Source organism: Ipomoea triloba, chromosome 15 (genome assembly GCF_003576645.1).
Source record: "Ipomoea triloba cultivar NCNSP0323 chromosome 15, ASM357664v1".
NCBI classification, from domain to species: domain Eukaryota; kingdom Viridiplantae; phylum Streptophyta; class Magnoliopsida; order Solanales; family Convolvulaceae; genus Ipomoea; species Ipomoea triloba.
Window position 1 is genome coordinate 26312778 of NC_044930.1, and position 25027 is coordinate 26337804.

General features: G+C 35.8%; 3 protein-coding genes and 1 non-coding gene across 5 annotated transcripts; 1 reads left to right on the forward strand and 3 right to left on the reverse strand.

Moving 5' to 3' along the window:
- Positions 1–11091: 11091 nt before the first annotated feature.
- On the reverse strand, positions 11092–12128 carry LOC116006363. The gene is made up of 2 exons (XM_031246701.1): positions 11906–12128; positions 11092–11510 (listed from the first exon to the last, which is right to left on the reverse strand). The coding sequence occupies exons 1-2, from the start codon at positions 12007–12009 to the stop codon at positions 11177–11179; spliced, it is 438 nt and encodes a 145-aa protein (XP_031102561.1). The 5' UTR covers positions 12010–12128; the 3' UTR covers positions 11092–11176.
- A 2454-nt stretch (positions 12129–14582) lies between these two features.
- TRNAK-UUU lies at positions 14583–14654 on the forward strand. Its single transcript has one exon. It is a non-coding gene; the product is annotated as a tRNA-Lys (tRNA).
- Positions 14655–15253: 599 nt separating this feature from the next.
- LOC116005481 (probable protein phosphatase 2C 22) lies at positions 15254–18742 on the reverse strand. Of its 2 annotated transcripts, XM_031245684.1 has the most exons (5): positions 18287–18742; positions 17261–17467; positions 16247–16458; positions 15512–16081; positions 15254–15422 (listed from the first exon to the last, which is right to left on the reverse strand). In XM_031245684.1, exons 1-4 carry the CDS (start codon positions 18467–18469, stop codon positions 15517–15519), a joined length of 1167 nt encoding a protein of 388 aa, XP_031101544.1. In that variant the 5' UTR covers positions 18470–18742; the 3' UTR covers positions 15254–15422; positions 15512–15516. The 2 variants fall into 2 exon arrangements, with proteins under 2 accessions (XP_031101544.1, XP_031101543.1); XM_031245683.1 differs by having other exon boundaries at positions 15254–16081.
- Positions 18743–21583: 2841 nt separating this feature from the next.
- On the reverse strand, positions 21584–24210 carry LOC116007539 (30S ribosomal protein S5, chloroplastic). The gene is made up of 2 exons (XM_031248249.1): positions 23472–24210; positions 21584–22066 (listed from the first exon to the last, which is right to left on the reverse strand). Exons 1-2 carry the CDS (start codon positions 24149–24151, stop codon positions 21817–21819), a joined length of 930 nt encoding a protein of 309 aa, XP_031104109.1. The 5' UTR covers positions 24152–24210; the 3' UTR covers positions 21584–21816.
- Positions 24211–25027: the final 817 nt, after the last annotated feature.

Genomic DNA, 25027 nt, shown 5'->3' on the forward strand with positions numbered 1-25027 from the left:
TGAACGGTCTCATCATGAGCGTGACTCAATGTGTGATAACAGATATTTCTCTCATGAAACCTCCTCACGTGTGTGACACTACTCGTGACATGTTCATCTTCTAGCTTTCATCCTATTTTGTGTCCAAATCGCTCTTGATTTTTCTCTATTTTGTCTTCACACCTTGATATGATTCCAATTTGATCCTTCCTACACAATTAATCCAATAATTAGTCAATTTAGACAATATTAAAACAATTCCTATCTATAATTGACCAAAATATGCATCATAAAATAGTACAACTGAACACCTATCATGCACTTTAATTAGGAGTAGTCCGCTTCGTGATTCTAATTGGCAAAAAATAACAAAGAGGTAAACTGACATAGGTTGTTTGTATATAAATGACCGGTTCAAATCAAAAAATTTAATAGACAACTTCTATGTGGTGTTGGAATTCAGAACTTTGTGATTAATGATGATAATATACATTAATATTATGTATGTATGTATGTACAGTATGACTTGTGCATTATGGAAATTGTCAACTTTGAGGTGTCAACAGAGTACAAATAGTTTCAGGATAAAAGTTGACTTCAAAAGAATTGAATTACAAGTTTTTGAGTGTTCCCAATAATTTGATCCATCACTTTTTCAGTCTATCTCTTAACTTTATTCAGATGATAACAAAAGAAAAGATTTTAGCTTTTGCCCATATTCTTACATTTTATGTCTTTTTTCTTTTTAATCATATTTCATAAACTTCACAGAAGTTCAATGATATAAAAATGGATAAAAGACAATTATTTAATTTATATCAGTACATAGCGTAGTAATAAAACTAATAAATACGTATATAACATCATTCGGAGAGAGATTCTGAATTAGATCGGACCAAAATTCTGTTAAATTAATCTCATCATATAAAAGGCAAATGATATACACCGGCAGTGTAATGTGCAAAAATAATAAAAGTGTGGTAATTCTGGTCAAACTGGTTAGGCACACTCTTGATTTTGTAATAACCTAGGTTAGTTTATCTCATGGTCTTTCGTCGAGAAACCTAAGTTGGATTAGCTCTTTAGCTTGTGGTCCTTTATTAACTAGAGTCATAAAGTGAGATTTTTATTCCATGCGTACTTTCAAAAATTGGTTACAGATTTTTCTAGTAATTAAAAAATAATAATAAAAATAAAAAGTGCATCTCATTTACTAATGTACGTCATGCATGATTGATAGTCACCTCCCAATCTCTCCTGAGTCAATCTTCGCAGTATTCAATGATATTTTGTTGAGAGTCTATAAATGGATTGGTTCCATTAATCGATCTAACATAATATCTTGAGTTGATTTAGACGATGAGTCGATGACAAGAAAAATTTGTAATTTTCAACAATTCAACTTTTGCCTTTTTAAAAATCGAGTTGCCAATTACCCAGGAGGTGCGCAAGACTGTTCAACTAGCCTTGCCTATATGTCTAGCTAGACCATAAATGAATCTAATGGAGAAGTAAGTTCCTTCAAGGAAAGCTTCCAATTCGTGATACAGTCTATGAATTAAGTTTTCTGTAGCCTAGCTAAAAAATTGTTTCTATATTTGACTATAAGAAATAGTTAACCATTTCTTTGTGCTTTGTTGTAAACGTTCCTACCTTTGATTAATATATTTGCTATTATTCAAAAAAAAAATCGAGTTGCCAAAAGTGGAAACAAGTTTTATCCTAGAACTTAAACATTTGCAGGCACTAAGAGTATCATTATCAATGGAGTTTTTCACGGTAATTGATGAGTTTTTGTAAGTGTGATTAGGAAAGAGAAAGTGGGAGGAGATGAAAAAAAAAATTGATTTAAAAAATAATAATAATAAAGAAAGAGGTGTCAGGCACCCCCTGTATGTGCTGTATTTCCCCAAAAAAATGTTACTGTTCCAATATCCACCATTTACTGAAGCAACCCTCCACTCTCTCTCTCCTACCCTCTCTCTCTTCCAACTATGCAAGTTACTGTTCCAATATCCATCTATTCTTCACTGATGGTCATGCTCTAATTAGTTCAAGCATGGCGGCCATGACGACCAGCAAAATAATAAGAAGGACATATAAATATATAGATGCCTCTTGAGTATGTGAATATTTGGTTTATTCACTGTATAAATTTTAGGGCTCGAATATTTCATATATAAGGAACACTAAGCTAGCTCTCTCCAATATTCTCCTAGCTGCGCTGGATTGCAAGGTTCTTAATCTAATAAAGAATAATTAAGAACTTTATTTCGTTTGCAATGAATATTTTATTATATATGTTATATATATATGATGCAATGTAAAGTACAATAATTTTTACCATAAATATATTTCTCACAAAATATATAGGTATCAACACACAAATCTAACTAGATTCGATACATTTATAAGTCCTTTCAAGATCTTGCTTTTTTCGCATGGCATAGGAACTTTAGTACGTAGAACAATAGTCAGCAAACACGTATAGTGATAAGTAATTAACCTATATTAGCTTCTTAGCTAGGTACGTATATGCTGAAAAACATTAATAGGTTAGTGCTAGTTTCACAAGTCACAACAATTTTTTACTCTTAACTTATCTATGAAGTAAATTTTAAATTATATTACTTGGGGCAATACCAAACGAGTTCGTTGGGAAGTTGGCTTAGTAACTGTAAGGTTTCAAGTTTAACTTTTCATGAGAGCAGTCTATTGACGTTCTTAGTTTGAACCGTTCAACTATAGACAATTTAAGTTGATTTACCTCTTTTGTGATTCTTTGTTATTTAGGGTTACAAAGCAAGTTTCACCCAATACACATCTTTTAGTAGCAGGCTTTCCAGTTTAAAAAAAAAAAATAATCTAAACTATATGCAATCTCTAGCTTTTTATGGTAAGTAAAGCTTCCTTATATCATGTAAATTTTTTTCCATATTTGGGAAGTTTTAAGGTTTTATGTTTTTTTTTTCCTCAACACTTGAAATTCACATTATTGATCAAAATACTCCAAATATAAATATATACTCTCTGTGGTAAAAATGAAAAATGCTACAGATCACAATATTTTTTTTTACTTCATTTTAATATTTAGTGAAATCATGATAATTGATTGTGTTAGGAATTAATGTATATAGATTTTGATGACGTTATCATTATTGTAAGTTAGGAGAAAATATAACCCCAATTTGTTCTATGTAATTCATTTTCTTAAAATTCTTATACGGAGTTAAAGCTATGCTATTGTTTCCATCTAGCGTCACAAACTCGTATTATAAGACTAATCCTATTGGATTGAAAATTGAGTAAAATTAAAGTGGTAAGGTAATGAAGGGATGTCGTCCTTAAGGAGTGGATCAAAGTGAAGTCGAATAGTGAGTGGTTAAGTACAAGAGTGATAGAATGGAGTGAAGTGTGAGAGGGAATTTTCACACGGGATATCGTCTCAAGAAGTAAACTGGAAAGGGGGGGTTTGAATAGTACATGGTTAAGTACAAGAGTGTAGTGTGTTTGGAAGCTAATTCAAGAGTGAGTTGCAAGATATCAAGTGACAACTAAGTATAAAGTGTAACGATTCAGCAATTAACTATGAAAATTAACAATCAATAGTAAACACATACAAGGGCTTAGATTAGGCCACTCTTGAATAGATGTTATAGTGGGTCATTGGTTAGAGCTCATGTAATGCCTTGACAAGGGAACTAGAGATACGCTACTAGGTGCGAATGCCACTCTCGTGGACATTAGACTCTCAAGTAGTTTGCAGCTTCATTCTCATGGCAACTTAAATTAATTGTAGCAATTAATCAAACACATGCATGGTGTTCAAATCTCCTTCCAACTCCCTTTTCTCAAAGCAAAGTTGGATTAGTGAGAGGTGTGGCTATGATATTGCTCTATTCTCATAGTGAAAGCACCTTATCCATGAACCTCCTATGTGATTGTGGACACAAACTTAGCTACAAGAGTTAATACAAATCACTAAGTTCACAATTAGAACCATCATCCAGTCATTACACTAGCTCATTGCACAATTCAATCACATAGCATCAATCACAAAAGATGACTTAATCCAATCCATAAATGAATCTAGCTAAGCATGAGTTGAAATTAAAGACATTTGCAAGAACAATTGAAATCAATAAAAGGCAAAGAAAGTAAGAAAGACTTAGCTTTGAGCAAGAATAATGAAATGTGTAATCTAGAAATACAAATTAAAAGCTAGAATTGAACTTAAAATCTTCATCAAATTGAATTTGTTACAAAATATAAATGTTTGGAGAGGTTTTCTCAGAGAGAGTGGAAAATCAAAAGTTCTTTAAAAAAATCAAAAGTTCTTTAAAAATTACTGCCTATGTATATTTATACTCCCAAATTCGCACAAAAATAAAAAAATCTTTGCTTTTTAGATGTGTAGCTAGTCACGGTCTACCTTACACCATGAGTTTTCATCACAACACGTAGGTTCTAGAGGTCATGGTTGTCCTCACACCATGACCACAGCTGTGACGATCTACTTTGCGTAAGAGTTCTGATTTCTAGGCCTTTTTTAACCTTGTAGACATCTGAATTGCACTTTGTTTTTCTTCATGAAAGTTGTAGCTCTTTCACTTACTTTTCCCAATGACATTTGAATCACTTGATTTGGACATTTCTATGAAGAAATATGCTTAAAATACCGAGACATCGCCTAACAAAGAAAAGCAAAGCAAAATGTTGTCACTCTGACACTAAAGGCGTGAGTATTAGCGTGAGCCTTGATCTTCACTCGAAAATGCATATTTCATCATTTTATTTATTCCTTTGGGCCCTATGTCATGCCATGATACTCTTACCTCACTCTTTTTCACTTTCTTAACCTCTCATCATTACTCCTGGAACCTGGAACGTGCCTTTTGTGCCAAGATGACTTTAGAACTTCTAATTGAGCTTCAAAACACATGCAAAATTGATCTTTCTTACTTGAACAAGAGAGATTGTATCTCATTGAACAAATGGATCATATGATGATTCTTTTATATATATATATATATATATATATATATATATATATATATATATATATGATGATTCTTTTAAACATAATATCTACATGTAAAGCACATAGTTGGTCTATTCATGCACCAAAATATGCATAACAAAATAGCACAAATAAACACTTATCATGAATAGGCGGTTAATAAGGATCGATAATCCGAAAGAAATCTTGACATGAAGGAAGTTATGTGGAAGGATTTCCCACCAAAAAAAAAAACAAAAGGTCTGAAAGGATGGATCACCTTCAAGAAGGGAGGGTTTCCAATCATTAAAAAAATGCTCATTTCCCCTCTTGATTTTTACTTCTAAACTATTCTATCATGATATGTCTTTCATTTATTGGGTGCTAATGAATTAATTTATCCACTTCTAACTAATAAATAAATTTAAGTATCAATCACATAATAACATCTCAGGAAGAGAAAATTTGTAGGAAAATACATAAAGAGTTTGTAGCATTATTTTAATATTTATTCACGTGAAGATCCTAGCATAAAGCCATAAATTAACAGACATATTGAATCTACTTTTTCCTTTTAGCAAGGTCATCATTTAAGGTTGAGTGACCTAGGATGCTAACTTTTCTCTCAAAAGGTTTAATTCTCGATCCCAAGGGTCTCTTATGACCCCCAAAGATTTTAACTTGAGAGATGAGCAGAGGCTAGAGTTAGATCAAATAACTCTATTTTTATATCATTAATCTAACCAACTCGATCGGGATTATCTCCATATTATCCTTCCAGCAGTATGTAGTTGCGAGTTTTTAATTATGTAAATCAAAGAATATTAAGGATAATAAGTTGTAATAGACAGAAGAACAATATGCTCAGACCAGATTGCAAGTTGACGGGAAGATGAGAGTACGTTTCGGATGTGTTTAACATACTATACGGCCGGTACATAAAAGGTTGGATCACCATTGCAATATATGGCATTCGAGTGCATATATCTTTAGTCAGATATCGCAATGGATTCTTTAAAAGACTTTTTTTGGTGTCTCTTTTTGCTTGTGTTTGCTACGACAACAAACCACAAAAACTCTTAGCACCCAACCAGTTTTAGCTCACCATCCATGTATTACTGCCATGGCGACCACCACCACCACCATCAAATATATATGTAGTTTTCCAGCAAAACATCATGGCGGCGTGATTGAGATGTGCGCTCCTCTAACAGGAAATCCCCACTTTGGATCCGATAGGATTGTATTATTCATCGTACAATCATCATAGTATTGTCAGCTTAGAATTTCTGCAACTCGATCTCAGCTACAAGAATATACCATTTGATTCAACTACCATTGATGCAGACTATATATACATACATGATATTAGCTAGCTACAATTTGTAGTCTAATTGATTTTTATTTAATTTGTTAATGTTTTAGAGTGATCATTTTGCGGTACAAATATATATAAAACATATTTATAATTTGGATCAGGTTAAAATAGATTTAGATTCTCTTAAGTGAGACGAAGAAATAGATATGTTGTACGCTCAAAATGAATAATGAGTAATTAAGAAATTGATTATCAAAGTATATATCATGAAGTTAAAAAGAAATGGAGTTGAAAAGGCTGGTAAGAAGCTTTTATCCTCATTAGAATTGTATTTGGGGCTCTTTCATCTATTAGACTAGTAGTTTAATTGGATGGTTGGGAAAGAGTTATGCTTACCTTGATAGTCCCAGATATTGTAGAATTGTACTTCGAACTAAAAGGTTTTCGACTTAATAAACTATTGTTTTGGACTAACGAGAAAGGGCTAGGTTACTCGGTGTTAGAAATTGTGAGTGACTTTTTCCCACTTATTAGATAGTCTTTTGGACCAGTGAGAAAGAACTAGACTGTCGGATGTCAAAGATTATGGAGTAATACTTATACTTAAAGATTTTTCATTTATTAATGGACTGAACTAGCTTTTTGTAATGTGTTTTTTATTAAACAATAGTAATGTGTAACACCCGGCATGTAATAAAATGAGTAGAGTTATTGTAGCTCATAAATCTCTTTGCAACCCTACCACACACTTTGTTGCACTGTTGAGGGCATTACAACAAGTACATGTTGGTGGCAGCCTTCACTTATTATGCATGTAGTGTAGCATATATGTGAATACATATTGGCTGGAGGGCTAAAAAAATCTCACCATATATTGCTACCTAGCTGCTGTTGATGATTCCCAATTTGATGGGCTTTGCCCTTTCTTGTTGTCATCATTTTAGCCTGGTTTCTGCTATCACCACATGCTATACTAGCTCATATCCTCTAACTGGCCTATACCAGACAGTAATCATTACAAATAACCTGGCCTGTGTAATGCCAAACTTTATGGATCTGCAATCCTTGTTTCAGGTAGGCACTAACTTAGATGTGTAGTGCCCAATTTGGTGAGTTCTTGGAGTGTTTGTTTTTTTTTTTTTTGAAAACATCTTGGAGTGTTAAAGACTGAATACTTACCATTACGCCAAAAACTATAATTTGTAATAGAGACGATACAACTTTATTTTCTTATACCACCACATTTTTTAGAGGCAGGGTGCTGAATTTAGCCTTTTACATGCTTTCGCACAACAATTCTTTAACCACCAATTACTGGATTTGTCCTTTGAATTTATCGGTTTCTGCTCAACATGGAGATTATATATATATATATATATATATATATATATATATATATATGTATGTATGTGTGTATATATGTATGTATATATATACACACACACACAGAATTCACCCTGGCCTGCAGATAGATGTTTTAAAATTACCTTTCTGCAGATCTTGTTTTGCAAAAAATGGATATTATATATTCAATTAATCAATTCCAAATATAGTGCATCACTGCAATCATTATACCATGCATCTCTGTTAGGCCATGAGTGTCTGCAGTGTGTTTTAATGATAAAGTTAGAAGTTTCCTCATTGTGCCATCATTTGTTTAAGACAGAAGTTTCCTCATCCATCAACTGATCAACATGTCATATTTATATGATGAAATTAATTAAAACAGGTGGGAATTAATTAATCCAAGTTAAAGAACAAGAATAAGGTGATACCGAAAAGGCACAAGAACACTTTATAAATTGGTTATTTAGTACTCTCTTTGTCTTATCCTACATGTTTTGTTTACCATTCATTGGTCAAACAATTTTTTTTTTCTTTCTTTGCTTTTTTCTCTTTAGTATTTTTGTAATTATTTTTAAATTTGATTTTTTTTGTTTAATAGTACTTTTAATGTAATTTCTAAATATATAAATAAATAAATAAATAAATATAAATATAAATATATATATATATGCTAATACCAAATTTAATATTATGAAAATTGAATTGAAAATAAGTTCAGTCAAGCGTCGTTAAGTACAAGAATCAAGTGTTTGTAAGAATGAAATTGGCAACTCCAATCGAGTTGGTTGAGTAATTGGTTTCCTAATTAACCACATGGTTCTACGCACAAGTTTTTGTTGGAACTATCTATTGACTTTCTCGCTTTGAACTGGTCAGCTATAAGTAACCTAACTTGGTTTACTTCTGGCTAGATAGAGTCATACAACGGATTTCACCCAGAGCACACATTCGAACAGCAGTAGCATACTTTCCTGTAAATCAAAATGTTTGACAATGCAAACAGATAATATTATTTTTGTTGTGAACAATCACAACACTATACTATAAAATATTCCTACTTCACCATATAAAACTCCTAGTGTTGATCAAAAGTAAGAAGTAGTGGGGGAGCATCGGTTTGTTGATAGTAAAATATAGGGAGAGATTTGTTTGTTGGTTCAGTATGCTTATTATTAGTACTCATCATTTCATGGAAGATAGAAAGCACTACCAAGCTTGATGTGGCTATGTTGTTGTGTATGTATGGTAGGACCGTCCCCAAATTTCTTACATTTATAATAATGCACGTGAATTAAATTAATTAGACAAATAAATAAAAAAGCAAATAAAAATTAAAAATCGCCTTAGCTTGAAGTTGAAGACTAAATAACTTATAAATAATTGGATAAGATCGATTTGACTCTTACTAGTGCTCTTAGTCCAAATTATACCGATGAAAATTAATTTTTTTGGCCATTATAATATAATTCTACGTTGTTTAGTTAAGTATTATACGTGCATATACCTTTAAGATCTGCATGTTTTAAATATGGATGCACATTTGCTATTGGACTTGGATTATGGTCGAGCTAAATCAATCTGTAATATGAATTAAGTCAAATCAACATTTCTTGTCCATAGTCCGAACAATAAGCGAGTTGGGTTGACCTAATCTAAACATGTCTGTTTGACACCTCTAATATATCAACATCTATATGTACTTCAATGGCGTGTGTGTTATGTGGATACAATAATATACATGCATGGAAGATTTAGATATGAGTGCATAGTGTTTTTTTTTTCCTTTTTCTTTTTTTGGGCTGCATAATGCACTGATATTTACATCCTTCAAAATAAAATTAATCTCGATTAGATCCTATTTATGATAGCTCATCCAAAGACGTTGATGTATGTGTCAATGCATGCATGGATGCCATTGTACTGCATATAAATAGTGGAAACATGGGCAAATTATTGCATGGACCATTGTCCACACAGTTGTGTGGACCAAAAATAAAAAGTACATTATTTTTGTACTGTAAGTACATTATTTGATAGTATATATCAAATAATGTACCTTCAATACAAAAATAATGTATCCTAAAATTATGTACCTACAATACAAAAATAATGTACCTTCAGTACAAAAATAATATCCTTTTTATTTTTGGTCCACACAGCATAGTCCATGCAATAATGATGGGAAACATGCATGCTTTGCCAATATTGGGCATTTGGGCTATTGGCAAAATGTTGGATGTTAGGCTACTAACTTTAATGGGTTTGGGCTCAACCAGTACTTAATATAATGGGTTTCCGGCCTAAATCACCAAATGACGGTCCATTTCTTTTGAAATTATAATTTTGTAACTTTGAGCACATTAGATTCCCAATTACAATCTTTATACCATCGACCAGGGTTCACACTGCACTGTAGACTTTGGTTCATGTGTATGTGTTTTGTGTTATGTTTTTTTGTATCTTGCATTATGAAATTCTGTACCTGGAACAAATTAGTAATTATGTTTTACGTTGTGAATTTATGTGTTTTGTGTTGTGAAATTTGTGCATATGGACACAAATTATGTACCTAAATCAGATTTGAAAAATAAGTATATATATAACATGTGTATGTGTCTTGTGTTATGATTTTTTGTGTATTGTGTTATGAAATTCTGTACCTTACAGAGTATGAATATTGTACATCGTCGTTTCAATCCAAAGTCCATAATGCTATATGTCTTGTGTTGTAATTTTTTGAGTTTTGTGTTATGAAATTCTGTATCTTACGAGTATGAATTTTGTACATCGTCATTTTAATCTAAGGTTTATAATGCTCTGTGGAACCTGTTCATGATATAAATTGCCTTCCAATTAAGCTATGACTCATACAATCAACATTTGGCATGGATAAAGTTTATCCACAAAAGGCAAATTTTCATTATTCTTTTGTCCCCAAAGGTAGAATCCCCAATTAGGGTGCGCGCCTCTCATGCCCTAATCTAATAGAACATGCATGTGATATGAAGTAAATCATGACAATTCAGTGACTCAGCAGATAAAGTAAAATGTCGATACACACAAAGAATTTGTCCACTTTAGATGATATATAGACAAATAAATTATAGTGAGTTGCTCACTTAGGGCCATTTAAATTGAAAGATCAATGCATATATAGTGCTTACAAAAACTCACCACATTAAGTATAATTCTCACGGTCTCACATGACGACTTTTAAATTTTGATTCTCTGTCTTTATCTATAATATATCACTTAAAACTTACTGAGCTACCTATATACACCATAGACATAAAGTTTGTAAAAAAACAGTGTATAAACAATTGAACATTATAGATGGTCCCACAAATAAAGTGTTCTTCCAAGATCTTTTTGTACTACATGTACTACGTTGGATTTTTTGTAACCTGATTGTGTACTACAACATGCAAAAATAAAATAAAAGAGCAAGAAAACATAAAAGCTTTCGGAAGTCATAATCATTAGTAATCAATCATACATTAATTACATGTTTTAAAAGAATTTTTATCAATTAATTATAAAGAAAAACACTGCTTAATATTTTTGTTAACATATTTCACCGACGGCGCCGGTCGAGAAGAGTAACCGACGATCTCCCATCTCCGGCGGCTCGACGGCCTCGGGAGGTTCTCCGGCACGATCGTCTCCAGCGAATTCGCCTGCCACGGCGGACATGATCTCTTATCGCTCCACCTAATTTGAACGTTTTTTATTGGTTTTCCGGCTAATTGTGGCGTTTCTCCGGCGGCGAAGGCAATTTCTTGGTCACCTACTACTATTGCGCCGCCGAGTATAACACATGCCATCCCTATTACCAATTGATTCTGCCATGGCCTGCCTTTCTGTTCCCTGAGAAACACAATAACCAAATGCAACTTTGAGAATTTATATCACCTATGTTATACCTCTAGCAAAATAGTAAAACACTAAAACATATATACTACGGAATTTAGCAAAAGTATACCACTAGATCACAAGGTTATTGACACTACTAGTTGCAGCACATTAATTTTTGTTTTTAGGGTAGATCATATTTTTTGTTTTTATTAAAAGAATATAAAGTGCATGCATGTTTTGTATGTTAACGACTATATTATTAAAAATAGTTACATTAGATATGTATTGAAACGCCAAAAACTTTGTGATTGATGACTGTGGCTCCTTCAAATGGGAGGTCACAAATTTAAATGTTTGGAAAAATATGAACAGATACTTTATTGTAACAGAGTCAGTAAAAGACTTACCATACTATTATTGGTGCAGTTTTGGGAGGAGTGGGTACCAAGCTAGAAGTAGGTGGTGGGGAGGAACGATGATGAAGGCAACAGTTGGTAGAAAGAGCCGCCATTAATTCTCTTCTTTTCCTTCTTTACTTTGATTGATCTCTCAGCTTTTTGCCAATCTTGGTTCTCTCCTATGAAAATATCGAACCAAAAGATACACAAACACACACATATATATAGGCCTGTAATTTGTCCAATATATATATTTTTGAAGTGTTATGGTCATACACTCATGTATATATGCAAATTGCACCCTAAGACCCTACGTGGCACCTAATTTTAAATTTAGTATTATTTGACTTTGATATATGATAGTGACATTTTTAGTTTTAGTTTTAGTTTTTAATTTTGATTTATTTTATTTTTAATTCTTGATTTGTAAACGTTTTATTTTTAGTTTTAAATATTTAAAATACTTACCGTTTGAATCGTTAGAGTTTCACTAAATCTTACCCTACTGCATTTAACGGTATTTTTAGCATTTTTAAACTAGAAGTGAAACATTTTTACAAGTTGAAGACTAAAATATGATTTTCCAAAAAAAATAATGAAAATACTACAATAGTCAAGGGATCCATGGAGTGGATGAAAATTTTATCCTACTTTTTTTTTTTTTTATGTAGATTGAGAATTAACGACTTATAATTTTACATATTTAAAGAGGTTAATAGCTCAGCTTTGTTGACAGTCACAAAGTGTAGGGTTTGATTTTTATCAAAGGAATGGATAGAGATTATACCTTACTAGTATATTTAATTATGCACTTAGTAATTGTACACGGGATTGTTGGATTCACTTCCTAAGCATACACGACTAGCTTTGTCTTTTCCCCGGCCTAGGCCTGGGTGAGAAAGGGGTTCTTCGGTTTAGTTGAACATGTTTTCCACCCGGAATAATTTTCCCCACCTCATTTGATGGGGAAGGTTATTCTGAATTCCGAAACATGGGACCTTATTACTAAAAGAGAAATACGACCTGAACGCATTATATGATCACATCATCTTTGTGCGGTGTCAGGAATTTCAAGACACATGGAACAAACTGGATTGTCGTCATCGTGACTGGTGCGTGGAGGACACGTAGTCGGCTCGTCATGTGTTCCCTCCATACTTCTATATAAAGCGCATTAAATGCTTGAGGGGAGACCTTTTTCATGACTTTCAAAAATATATTACCTAATCTTGGAAACGTCTAACCTTACCTACAACTACCCGTGACCGGTTGCAAACGAGCACAATACATGTATTTGTTACATCAGAAACGATATAGAACTGATTTTGTTGTGGACACTAAGATACAAGTATACTTCCTTGAAAACATTTAAATCGTTGAGTTTACTTCCTTCATCAAATCTTTCAAACAGAAACTGTAAGGACCTTCGAGATTGAGGTGCAATGATTTTATAATTTTACAGATCTAAAACCTCTATTTTCATCCCCTTTCAAACAGATAGAAAGAGAGGATTTGCATGCGTGAACTACGGTGAATTTAATTTAAGAATTTTGAAAAATTTGTTGTTAACGTCAACTATAGCTCATAATTTGGCTAAGTCATTGGTCAGTTTACGTTAGTTGAGAGAAGAAGCCAATTCCATTGGTGGTCCTCCTTGTTTGTATGAAGAAGATACTTGTTTGGGCTTTAACCTTTAGTAGAGAAAGACAATTTTCTTTCCTAACTTGCTGTGCAGTGTGTAATAGAAGAAGATTCTTTCCGTCCATGAGTATTCATTTGAGAGTTTTATAAATAATAACAAGGATTAACTCGGGTTCGATTCCCACAAGTGACAATTCTCCTTGGCTAGCTTCTATGTCACTTAGAGCAAACAAAGATTAGTCGGGTAGATTCGGACCGTTAAACGAAAGAAGAGAGACCCGAAAACACTTCTGACAAAAAAAAAAAAAAGAATAAGTTAGTAAGTAATTGTAATCATTAAATACATTACTCATATATTGAATTTGTAAAATTTACACTTGACTCTACAATATATGAAGTGGATTTGAATTTGAAATTTAAATTTTAAGTTTTAAATAAAAAATGAATATTAACTCGATTACATCGGTATTAGTGGAAGCAAGTGAAATTTTCTTGCACATGGGAGAAAACATAGAGCAAAAATATTCATAAATTTTTTTGCCACAGTGTCAACAACACCAGCAAAGAGCGAGGCTTGTAAGCCTTTTGATTAGTATAAAAAAGCCAATATAATGGTAATCCTAATACGTTATCATTCAAATTATACAAGGTTTACTTCTTTATGTAAATTTTAATTAACTAGTAATGAGATTATTCTCGTTAAACAACATCGTAACATGCAATTAAGGCATGAAAAACATGATGTTGTGGACTAAATATAACGTAGAAAATAAGACAAAAATAGGAGAAGAAATAAAAACAAAAGGGATGTTGGGATCTTCAAACTTGTACTAATTTTGGTTTTTCAATTATTTGACCCGTTTGAAAGGTTAGCAATTTCAACACTGCACACCAACTTTCAACTGTTGCTTGCACGTCTTGGAGGGAAAAAAAAAAAAAAAAAAAACAATTATGAAGCTTATCTATTGCCACGTGAAAATTTGATTTTTCATGTCACAAAACGGATTAATTATAAATAAATGCGTAACAAAAATATAAATGTTTAGCCGTCTTAGCTCAGTGGTAGAGCGCGTGGCTTTTAACCACGTGGTCGTGGGTTCGATCCCCACAGACGGCGAAATTTTGTTTTATTTTTTACCCCAAGCAACCGGCCCAAGTGACGACCAAAAAGTGTTAAATTTACTTGGGCCTGTTTTTAAGCCAAGTTATATAAAAATAAAAAATAAAAATCATAAAACATCACAATTAGGGCCCAATTGACGACCAAAAAGTGTTAAATTTACTTGGGCCTGTTTTCAAGCCAAGTTATATAAAAATAAAAAATAAAAATCATAAAACATCACAATTAGGGTTCAAATACAATTGACGTAATTTAATTGACAAGATTGACTGTGCACTTTTGTCTCTCTTTTATATGAAAAAATCAATCTTTCAGTGCAAATAAGGATTAATTAAGTATAGTATGAATTTAAAATGTCTCCTACCACCTGGTCAGAATATCTCATGGCTTTATATTAATTTCAAGCAAGCAATTAGGACATGTTTTCAACTCAAATTTCATAATATGAAAAAATAATCCATAAAATATCTCAATTTAAAGTTCAATTAGGGTCCAAATACACAAAAGTTATAAATTCTATGACATATTTAACACCATTTTCTTAAAAAATTAAGACTAATTAAAAGCTGGACTGAAACAAAAAGATACTCCGTATGTTCATAAGTCAAGGAAAACACCAGCAAATGTCTATCACCCATGATGTTAAGAATGTTGTAAAACATAGAATAAGATGTCTAAGAAGCTAAAAATAAGGTTAACGTAGCAAAAACGTCTGAATGCCGCATATGTTACAGTTGTACAGTTGATCTCTCTCCCCTAGGATCTCTACCAAATTACAAAATAGTTATAACGAAAAAGAAAAAGAAAAAGAAAAAAAAAACACAGGGAAAAATGGACCAAGCTAAGTCTCTCACCATGTTTAAACTTTCAAATTGTCCAAGAAGCTCTGTAACTCCTTCAACCCTTCGGCCGAGATGCTCCGGTGAACTCTCCCCCGAGGGGCGACCAAATTGGGCGGAGGATGTGACTGGAAACAGACCACCACGACTGACAGATTATCGCTGCTTTTCCTCTTCAGCGCCTCATGGACGAGATCTTTGCTGCACATCTCCGGATTGTTGTGCTCCTGAAGCCTTCGACGAGCAAAGTCCACCGCGTTTTGGCTCATGAAGACGTCCCAGATCCCGTCGCACCCTATGATGAGGAACTCATCCTCTTCTGTCAATTTGGTGCTTATGAACTCGGGCTCCGCAGTGAGGGGCCCACCGTCTTGGGATTTCATCCCTTCCATGTGCCAGTCGCCTAATGCTCGAGACAGGTTGAGTTGTCCATTCAGGTAGCCGTCGTACACATACCCTCCCGAAGCTTCTATGCGTTTTCTTTCCCTTAAGCACACCGGTTTGTGATCTCTAGACATCTCAATAGCTTTGCCTCGGCGGCAGAGAACGGCTCTACAATCGCCAGCATTCGCCACGACCAAAGAACTGAGTTCACGTTCAGAACAACAGAAACGTAAGCAAACTCAGATACGATACACTGAACATAATGAATCACCTAATAATTCATTTCATTTTGAAGGAATGCAAAATAATAACTAATTAATTAACCTTCCAACACTTTCAAAAAAAAAAAAAAAAAAAAAAATTAACCTTCCAACAACAAGAGCTGCCAAAGCTGTGGTGCCAGAAGCAAGGTCATCATCCAAAGTGCAGGCTTCAGCAAGAGCGGTGTCCGTTTGCAGAAATGCGGAAGAAACAGCTCTCTCGATCTCCCTCGGAAAATCTTCATCATCAGCAATAAACCTCGGTAGATGGGAGCATGCAAAGTCAGCTGCGTGCTTTCCTCCATGACCGTCAAAAACCTGAAAATTCATGGTATCCAGAAACATTTGTGAGGCAGCATACATGCCACTGGAAATAACCCTATACGTTCTCGATCAAATTTAGAAGTCCAGATTCCTGGTGTAAACAGTTTCACACAAACACGCAACTTACACAACTTTCGAATGTTAATCAACCTTCCCTTTCAATGTATAATTATCTTTACATTGTACTATAAACAAGTAAAACAAGATCAAGTATTACATCATCATTAAATAATTTAGAACTACTATATCTTTACACAAAACGCTGATTTCTGCCTTCTGCATCTTTCTCCAGTATTTCATCAATTCCTTCTCTTCAATAAAGTCATCGACCTCTTTTTATTTACCTATTTAGGCTGTAAAGATCTACTGCTCTATGCATATATACATACACACACACACACACACACACACACACATATAGAATAATAATCAAATGAGACCACCTCTTCCCGTGAACCCCTTCATAAATGCACACAAGTTACTACACCAATGCGCTTGAATATTAGTGTGTGTGTATACACACACACACCTCAGAACCCCTGAAATGTATGTGGTTCAATGATTAGATTTTTCCTTCCATTCCTTTTACCCAAACTTCTGATTCTTGGTTGCAGCCTATTAATACTCAATTATTTCAGATTTTTGTTTTGGGAAATTGGGGGATAATTAACATATAATACTCCGTATGTTGTTAAACGTGTTTAGTATAATACTTCAAATAATTAAAACAAGGTTTAGATTTTAGAATAAGGCTACTCAAGAGGCCAACAAGTGCAAGGCAGGGAAAGTAATTTACCCCATAGAAGGCATTGGGCCCTTCGGTGGAATTCCCGAATCTATAGTCCTGCAAAAAATTGTCAGCACACACGTACACATCCTCCATGCTTGAGCGAGATCCAACGTCAGCCCAAGCACCTGAGCGCAGTACAGGAATGAAATCAACCACAGGACCATCTATGGCTGATTTTGGTTCAATAGAAACATCCGATGGCTTGGTTTTCATCTGCAAAGTCAATCGCAACTTCAATATAAATTATAGGCAATGCCAAGACAAACTATGGGCTAAGAGAGTAAACTGTAAACCTTGTTTGGGGAGAGAGAGAGAAAAGGAGGAGCATTACCATTATTTCTATCCAATTTCTAGAGAGACACTAAAGTGAATCTTATGAGTAATACGTTTGAACCCCAAACCTAAGGCCCCGGCCCTCGGGTGCGAGAGGAGGTAAATCGTGGGATGCGTCTTAGTGGCATAGTGATCTGAGTGCTTGCTTATTTCCCAGGATCTTACCCCTTGCAGGGTTCAAACCCGGGCATTTGCTGGCCACCACTGAGCTATGCCCGGGGGCAAATCTTATGAGTTATGATATTAAGCAATGTGCCTTATTGAATGAAGTGAAGAATAACCAGCTAGCCTCCTAAGATTACAGATTGAAGTGATTAACTTTAAAGCTCTTTTACAGTAAGCAAACATATAGATCAATGAACCTCTTTATCTCCAAAAGCTCTCCCAGTTCACTCTAAACAAGATTCTAAGTTCTAACTACCGAACAACCTCAAGAAGAAGACAAGCAAAAATTTCAAAATAGTAATGCCAAAAAATTTCAATCTTAAAGAACAGACAGCTTTAAATCTCAACCAAAAAAAAACGCCCTTTTCCTAAATTAAGTCCAAGATACAACTAATTAGCTAAACTAAGAGCTCAGATCTTAATTCCAAGGAAAATAATAACAAACTAAAAAAGATAACAGAGCAAAGCAAACAATTGGCATTAAAAAGATAGGAGCTTTGGAATGGTAAACGGTTGAAAAATAGGAGAATTTACCAAAGAAGGGTGGCGAATGAGGGATTTGTTAGTACAGGGAGCCAAAGCGGCGGCGGCGGCGGCGCGTGCGGAGCTCAAGCTGTGGCGGTAGCCGCCGGCGAGGGGGTTGGGAGGCTTGGCGTCACTGGAAATCCCATTGTCCAAGCAGCCAGTGTTGGAAATTACGTTACTGCCCTCCATCATGATTCTCAACCATCACCTCCTCCAAGATCAGAAGCAACAAAATGCGGGTCGGAAAAGCGGTTTTACGGTAAATCCTAAGAACCCTAGGGTTTTAAGCTGAAGGGGGTTTAAACTTTGAACGGGGGATATAGTCTATAGATACAGAACAAGTGCAAGTGATATAGAGAGAGAGAGTGTGTGTCTATATAGGAAGAGAGAGATATATAGAGAGAGAAAGAGGAAGAATTGGTTTGGAGGTTGAATCTAATGGTCGGTTTTTAAGGTGGGGACTAGATAAAGGAAAGAGGTCGTTGAGATCTGTTCTGTTTTTTTTTTTTTTTTTTTATATAAATTAAGTGTTGGGAAGAGAGATGGGGAAGAGTGAGAGATGAACATCGACAGCGGCGTGTCCTTACGGGGATCTCACATCTGTCCCTTTTTATTTTTTCTTTTCTTTTTAATATTCTTTTATTAGTTTATTTTTATTTTGTTAGTAGACTAGACTACTACTTCTAGAGTTTCTTTTTTTCTTTTTAATATTTTATTGCATTCAAAGGGAAAGATCAACTAGATCAAGTAAGCCGATTTAGATCCAGCAACGTTAACAGTATCGGTATTATTATAAAGCTTGAATATGACAGCTCTAGAATGGATTTCAAAAGCTTTCAAAAAACAAAAAAAAAAAAAAAAAAACAGAATGGATTTCAAAAACATAGGATATCTATCTATCTATTTTAATTGAATATGGGCATGTCAATGGGCAACAAGTTAATCTTGACAAGACAGTTATAGATTTTGAGAAAAATGTTAATAAAAAGGATAGATAGGCTATTTGTGAAACTTTAGAGTTCCACGAACAATATGCTAGAGGGAAATATCTAGGATTGTCAAAGGGAAATATCTAAGGTTGTCGGGGTGTGTGGGACGGAGAAAGAAAGAGATTCTAGATTTTGTTCGGAAAAAAGTGAGAGCTATGGTTCTGCATTGGGAGAATCGTTTCTTATCTAGAGCAGGTCGTGAAGTGTTATTAAAAATTGTTCTTCAGAGTATCCCAAAATATGCTATGAATGTGTTTTTGATGTCAAAAGGTTTGTGTGATGAGATAGAAAATCTCATGAATTTTTTTAGTGGGGGTGTGAGGGATGAGGGAGTGCAGGGATTGGTTGGATTACTTAGGTCGACTTGTGCCGACCAAAGAAGTATGGAAGGATGGGGTTTCATACTATGGCGATGCTAAGTAAGTAGGGGTGGAAATTCTTAACTGATCTAGAAGCCTTGGTGACTAGAATTTTTAAAAATTTCTATTTTCCAAATTGTTCTTTCCTAGAAGCAAGCTCGGGATTGAATCCATCGTTTATGTGGACAAGTATTCGAGAATCACAAGGGTTGTTGCGTGAGGGGTCTAGGTGAAGAATAGGGGATGGAGAAAAGGTGAGGCTGTGAGGTGATCATTGGCTTTCGAATTGTCAAAATGTGTATGTCTCTACTTCGGAACCTAGTTATTTGAACAAACCTTTTGTTAGATCTCTTTAATGTACTGGTAATAATCAATGAGATTCTGACTTGGTGAGAGACCTTTTTTGTCAAAGGGATTCTCATCTTATTTTGAGTCTTCCTATTCTCCCTTTGCCTATCATGGATTCCTTGTATTGGGGAAGGGGATGTTGGTTTTATCAACCACGGATGGTCGATCGGCAGGCCAACACTATCGAAAAATTGCTAAGTGTTTGGTACGAAATTTGAGCAGCGTTTAAGCTCTTTCGTATTCTGAATGGCTTAACATTTCTCAAGGCTTTACACCACTTTTTTTTACAGGTTATTAGGAGGGATTTTCCCTCTTTGGAAACCCTAAGGCCTAAACTACTATAAATGCTTTAAGATTTCTTTCATTATTAGATTTGGGCTACCTTCCTAAACTAGTTTGATATCCTTTCCATATCTCTCGCACCAAATCCGGGCCTATCTTCCACCGCTTTAGGAAACCTCCTAAACCGCCGCCTTTAGGAAACTTCCTAAACCACATTCCTCGCGCAGCCTTATGGCCTCAGCTCTAAGATCGGTCGAACCACCCTCTTTCCCCGACTTCCTTGGCCTCGTATTCTTCCTCATGAGTCGGTTGTCCATGACCGTCCGACTCACCATGAACAAAGCGCATGATAAGCCGACTCCTGGCTATAATCGGTATTTTGAGCTCGTCCCCCCTTCTGAGTATTAGGTCCCGAGTCTTAGGTGTCCCCCCATTAGGGGAACATGGTTTGTATATCGCTAAAAGTGCTTATTATAGGGTTGCAAAGGGAACTTGGGTGAGTGAGAGGGGTTTCGAATGGACGGGATTGTGGAAATTGAATATTCCTCTGAAGATAAAAGTGTTTTTTTCTGGACGTTGTGTACTCTAAGGCTCCCTACAAAAGATGCTTTAATTATTAAATAGGTGGAATGTGATCTTGTGTGCCCTTTGTGTGGAATGGAGGATGAGACTGCAATTCATATCTTTGCAAATTGTAGATTTGCTCATGCATTTTGGATTGTGATAAATGATGATCGGGGTCTTGGTTTTGCTAATTCTATCCCAGCTTGGATTGGTGATATGTTGAGTTCTTTGACTAGAGAAATGCTTGAGAAGGTTCTCGTGGTCTGCTGGGCTATTTGGAAAAATAGAAATTTGATGGTATGGAATAGTCAATGCAAGAATCCTAACACTGTGGTGCAACATGCGATGTTGTTTGTTAACATTTGGAAGTCTGTATAATGCAATGCTAGGCCACAAATCCTAAACCCTAAGCTACAACGTCAGTCTGGAAGATGGTGCCCTCCTCCCATGGATTTCTTAAGGTTAATATTGATGTTGCCATGGATTATACACATAGGCGTATGGGTTTTGGTTGAGTGATTAGAGATGATGAGGGAATTCTGAGGGGCTATTTACAGTTCGTGAAGCGGAAGCTATGAGTGCCAGGGAAGTTTTGAGCTGGATTAAACGAAAAGGGTGGCAGAGGGTGATCCTTGAAACTGATGCTCAGGTGGTCAGCAGCCTAGAAAGAGAGAAAAAAAAAAATAGAACATATAATTCACAGCCTCTTTAAGAATAAACACTAAGGCAATAATTTGATTATATCAATAACCTTACCTTTCAAGTTTCAAGCATCAGAGTGGAATTCTTACCATTTTCTTTGCTTGTTGCCTCTGAGGTTCCAAGTCATGATCATAGAATCAAGTTATGAGTTTCTTGTTCAACCATTAATTTACATATCAATGCAGAACTCAAAAAATAGTACTATAATTGCAATGATCAGTGTTTACAAAACGATTTCTACAAAGACCATGATAATTTTTTTTTTTTAATTTTTAAACGAAGGTTGTAGAAAACTCTATTTCCACAGTTCTTCCATTGGAATGCCGCGCTCCTCTGCAACCTCTCTGAATTGTCGCATTTGCAGAATTGCTTCCACGGTGGCTCTTGCATTGTTCAGTGCATTGTTACTCCCGAGCTGTTTTCCCAAAGCATTCTGAAGTCCTGCCAATTCTAAAACAACCCTTACGGCACCGCCAGCAATCACACCGCTACCTGGAGAAGCAGGTCTAAGCATCACCTTTGCCGCTCCATACTTTGCTTCAGCTCTGTCAATTAGTTATTCATAAATCATAAAAATTGGATTATAACCTAAATTGTGGATAAATTGAAACAGGAAATTCCCTTGGCAATTATTTACGTATCTTCATTATGCAAGCATCTTCCCCCCTCCCTCCCTAAGAAATCATAGCAATAATCCACACTCCATCAAATTTGGTCAAGCACATTTATGGGTCGGTAGTAGCTAGGGCACGAGGCGGTCAAGGCCTACTTTAAAAGTCCTACTATCAATTTCCTTCAACATTATAAAACCTAGCAAGTAATGTGTCATCGGATAAAATTCTCAAAGAACCGCATTAACAAGCAAATGGACTTCAATCTACTACAAGTCATGGCAAAGGAGGGCTATGAATTCACAGTGCCACAATCACTACAAGTTCAGTCATTATGAGAGCAACAAAAGGAAATAAAATACAAAGAATCATAGGTTGTATGCCCCAAACAGAATGCACTGAGAACCAAACCACTAAGTCAACTCCAGCATTATCTCAAACTTCAAACTGAGTGAATACACAGATAGACACCACAACATCAGTTTTATTTGGTTAGACCACGAGGGGTCCTGAACAGACCCTATCTATAGGAGGCACATTTATGCGCGTACCATATACTCAGACTAGCCCAATGAAGGGGCAAAGTGCTAGCAAGATTGATTTTTCCATACGATAGTGGGTTCGAACTCCCAACCTCCCAACCTCTCTTAAGGGACAAGAGTGCAAGGTCACTCACGCCAACCAAGCTGGTTACACCACAATTTCAGTTAGTACTTTAGTAGTGCTTGTTTACTCACTAATAGGGGACACCAATTGAGGTCTGAGAAGCCATTTTAATTTGTGTTTCAAATTTTCTTTCTCAAGTCTTGGTTTATATTAGGCATTTCTAAAGCTTGTTCAAGCATCAAGATTCAAATCCGCAACCCAATAATCTACACAACAGCATGCTTAGTTCCAGAATAAGAACTTTTATCATCAAGGCAACACAACCCAAAATTCTTCTCATCCCCAAGTTTCACACTTCTCAACAGATTATAAGCCAATGAACTTGTGGTCAAGTAGCACGAAGTGAGTCTACTAAATGAGAGGTCATGGGTTCGAGCCCCAGTGGGGCAGGATTGACTCTTTGTGCTTCAGTAGATTCAGAAAGTAATTATCGGATGCTACATTGTAAACATTGTAACTTGTTTATATTAGGCATTTCTAAAGCTTGTTCAAGCATCAAGATTCTTCTCATCCCCAAGTGTCACACTTTTCAACAGATTATAACTCAATCACCAGCAATCAATAAGGCAAAAACTACCATTCTCATTCAAATTTCAAATGAACTAAATCCAAACACATTTAATCAAAAATTAATGGCAGCTAAGCTCACAAAACAAACAGACACTAGAATTACCTGTGAGGGAAGGTGGAATATTTAGTCATAGGCACAGTGATGATATTCCTCCTAGCATTCAAAGCAGACTTCTGAACAGCAGCAATAACTTCTTTAGCCTTGCCAACCCCCACCCCAACTTGACCCTTCTTATCACCCACCACCACAACAGCTCTGAAATGCAGTTGTTTCCCACCCTTAACCACCTTGGTCACACGCCTCACCTGCACCACTCTCTCATCAAACCCATCTTTGGGCTTCTCTTTCTTGGCCCCCGACCCAAACCCAATCGTCTTCTTCACCTTAGAGTCCATAACATACAAATCATTTCCCAGCAAGCTCTCCCCACTGTACGCGGGCCCGTAGAGCTCCTCATAGGCCCGGGCAATGTCCTCCTCGGATTCCTCCGGGGCTTCATCGAAGTAGGGCGGCGGAACATAGCCTTCCGGGCGGGCTGGAGGGTCAAAGGTGAAAACTTGATCCGGGTCTACGTTGTCGAAGAAAGTGGTGTCAATGTCGGAAGAGCCGGCCTTGATGGGCGTGGGTTTAGAGGTGTTGGCGGGGAAGAAGAGAGCAAAGGTGGAGGGTTTGGGGGTGAGTAGGAAAAAGGGAGCGGTGGGGTGAGAGCGGAGGGGCGTGGGCGGGTGGTTGCGGAGGGAGAGAGAAGAGAAGGCGGAGAGAGAGGTTGCAGAGGCAGCCATGGTGGGTTGGGTTTAGAGCAGAGATGGATGGATAGAAATGTAGGGATTGGGTTGGCTTTTGAGTGAGGTTTCTGCAACACTTTTGGGGGGCAGTTATACAATTACTATAACATTTGGGACTTCTTTTTTTTTTAAATGAAATTTATTCCATTGAGGTTTCGATTAGGACAAATTATTTTGTGGACTCTGGTTTAAAGTACATAATTTGTGTATTAAATGCTCATTGATAATATAAATACTCTGAAATATCAATATCGAAATAGTGTTTATTTTTATTGATCAATTCGATAAGTGCGGTAATACAATAAATGGTTTCGGACCGGTTAGGTTTAACCTCTGGTCGGAAGAGTCAATATGCGTACCTTAGTCAACGTGGCAGTGTGTCAGAGGTCACCGAACTACTAGCTATAAAGAGAAAATAGCTAAAGTCTCATTTCTAACAATAAATGTGATATTTATAGAGTGTTAGGAGACAGGTAACGACCCTACGGCATGAGTGCCGCATGGGAGCCATGCATAGAGCCGGGCGATGGGGCAAGGCATGAAGGCCAAGTGCCCAACACTTTGACTCTCACTACGAAGATGCCCCAAGGATCTATGATCGAACTGACCTATCTTTGGGAGCTCAGAAACGAGATTATCGTTCAATTCAGGATAGCCAAGCATAGTCGGGAGATAGACATCTTAACCGGAAGTGGTCGAGTTGTGGCCGACTTGATCCATGGAGTAGGGACCGACCACCCGTATGGTTACTGATGAGAGTGGGGAATAATCCCTATTATTCACAATTTACATAATTATTGTTTGGAATTTAAATTGTGAACATTCTGTATGTAAATTGTAACGTGTCTACCTTACAATATGGACTCGAGTCTA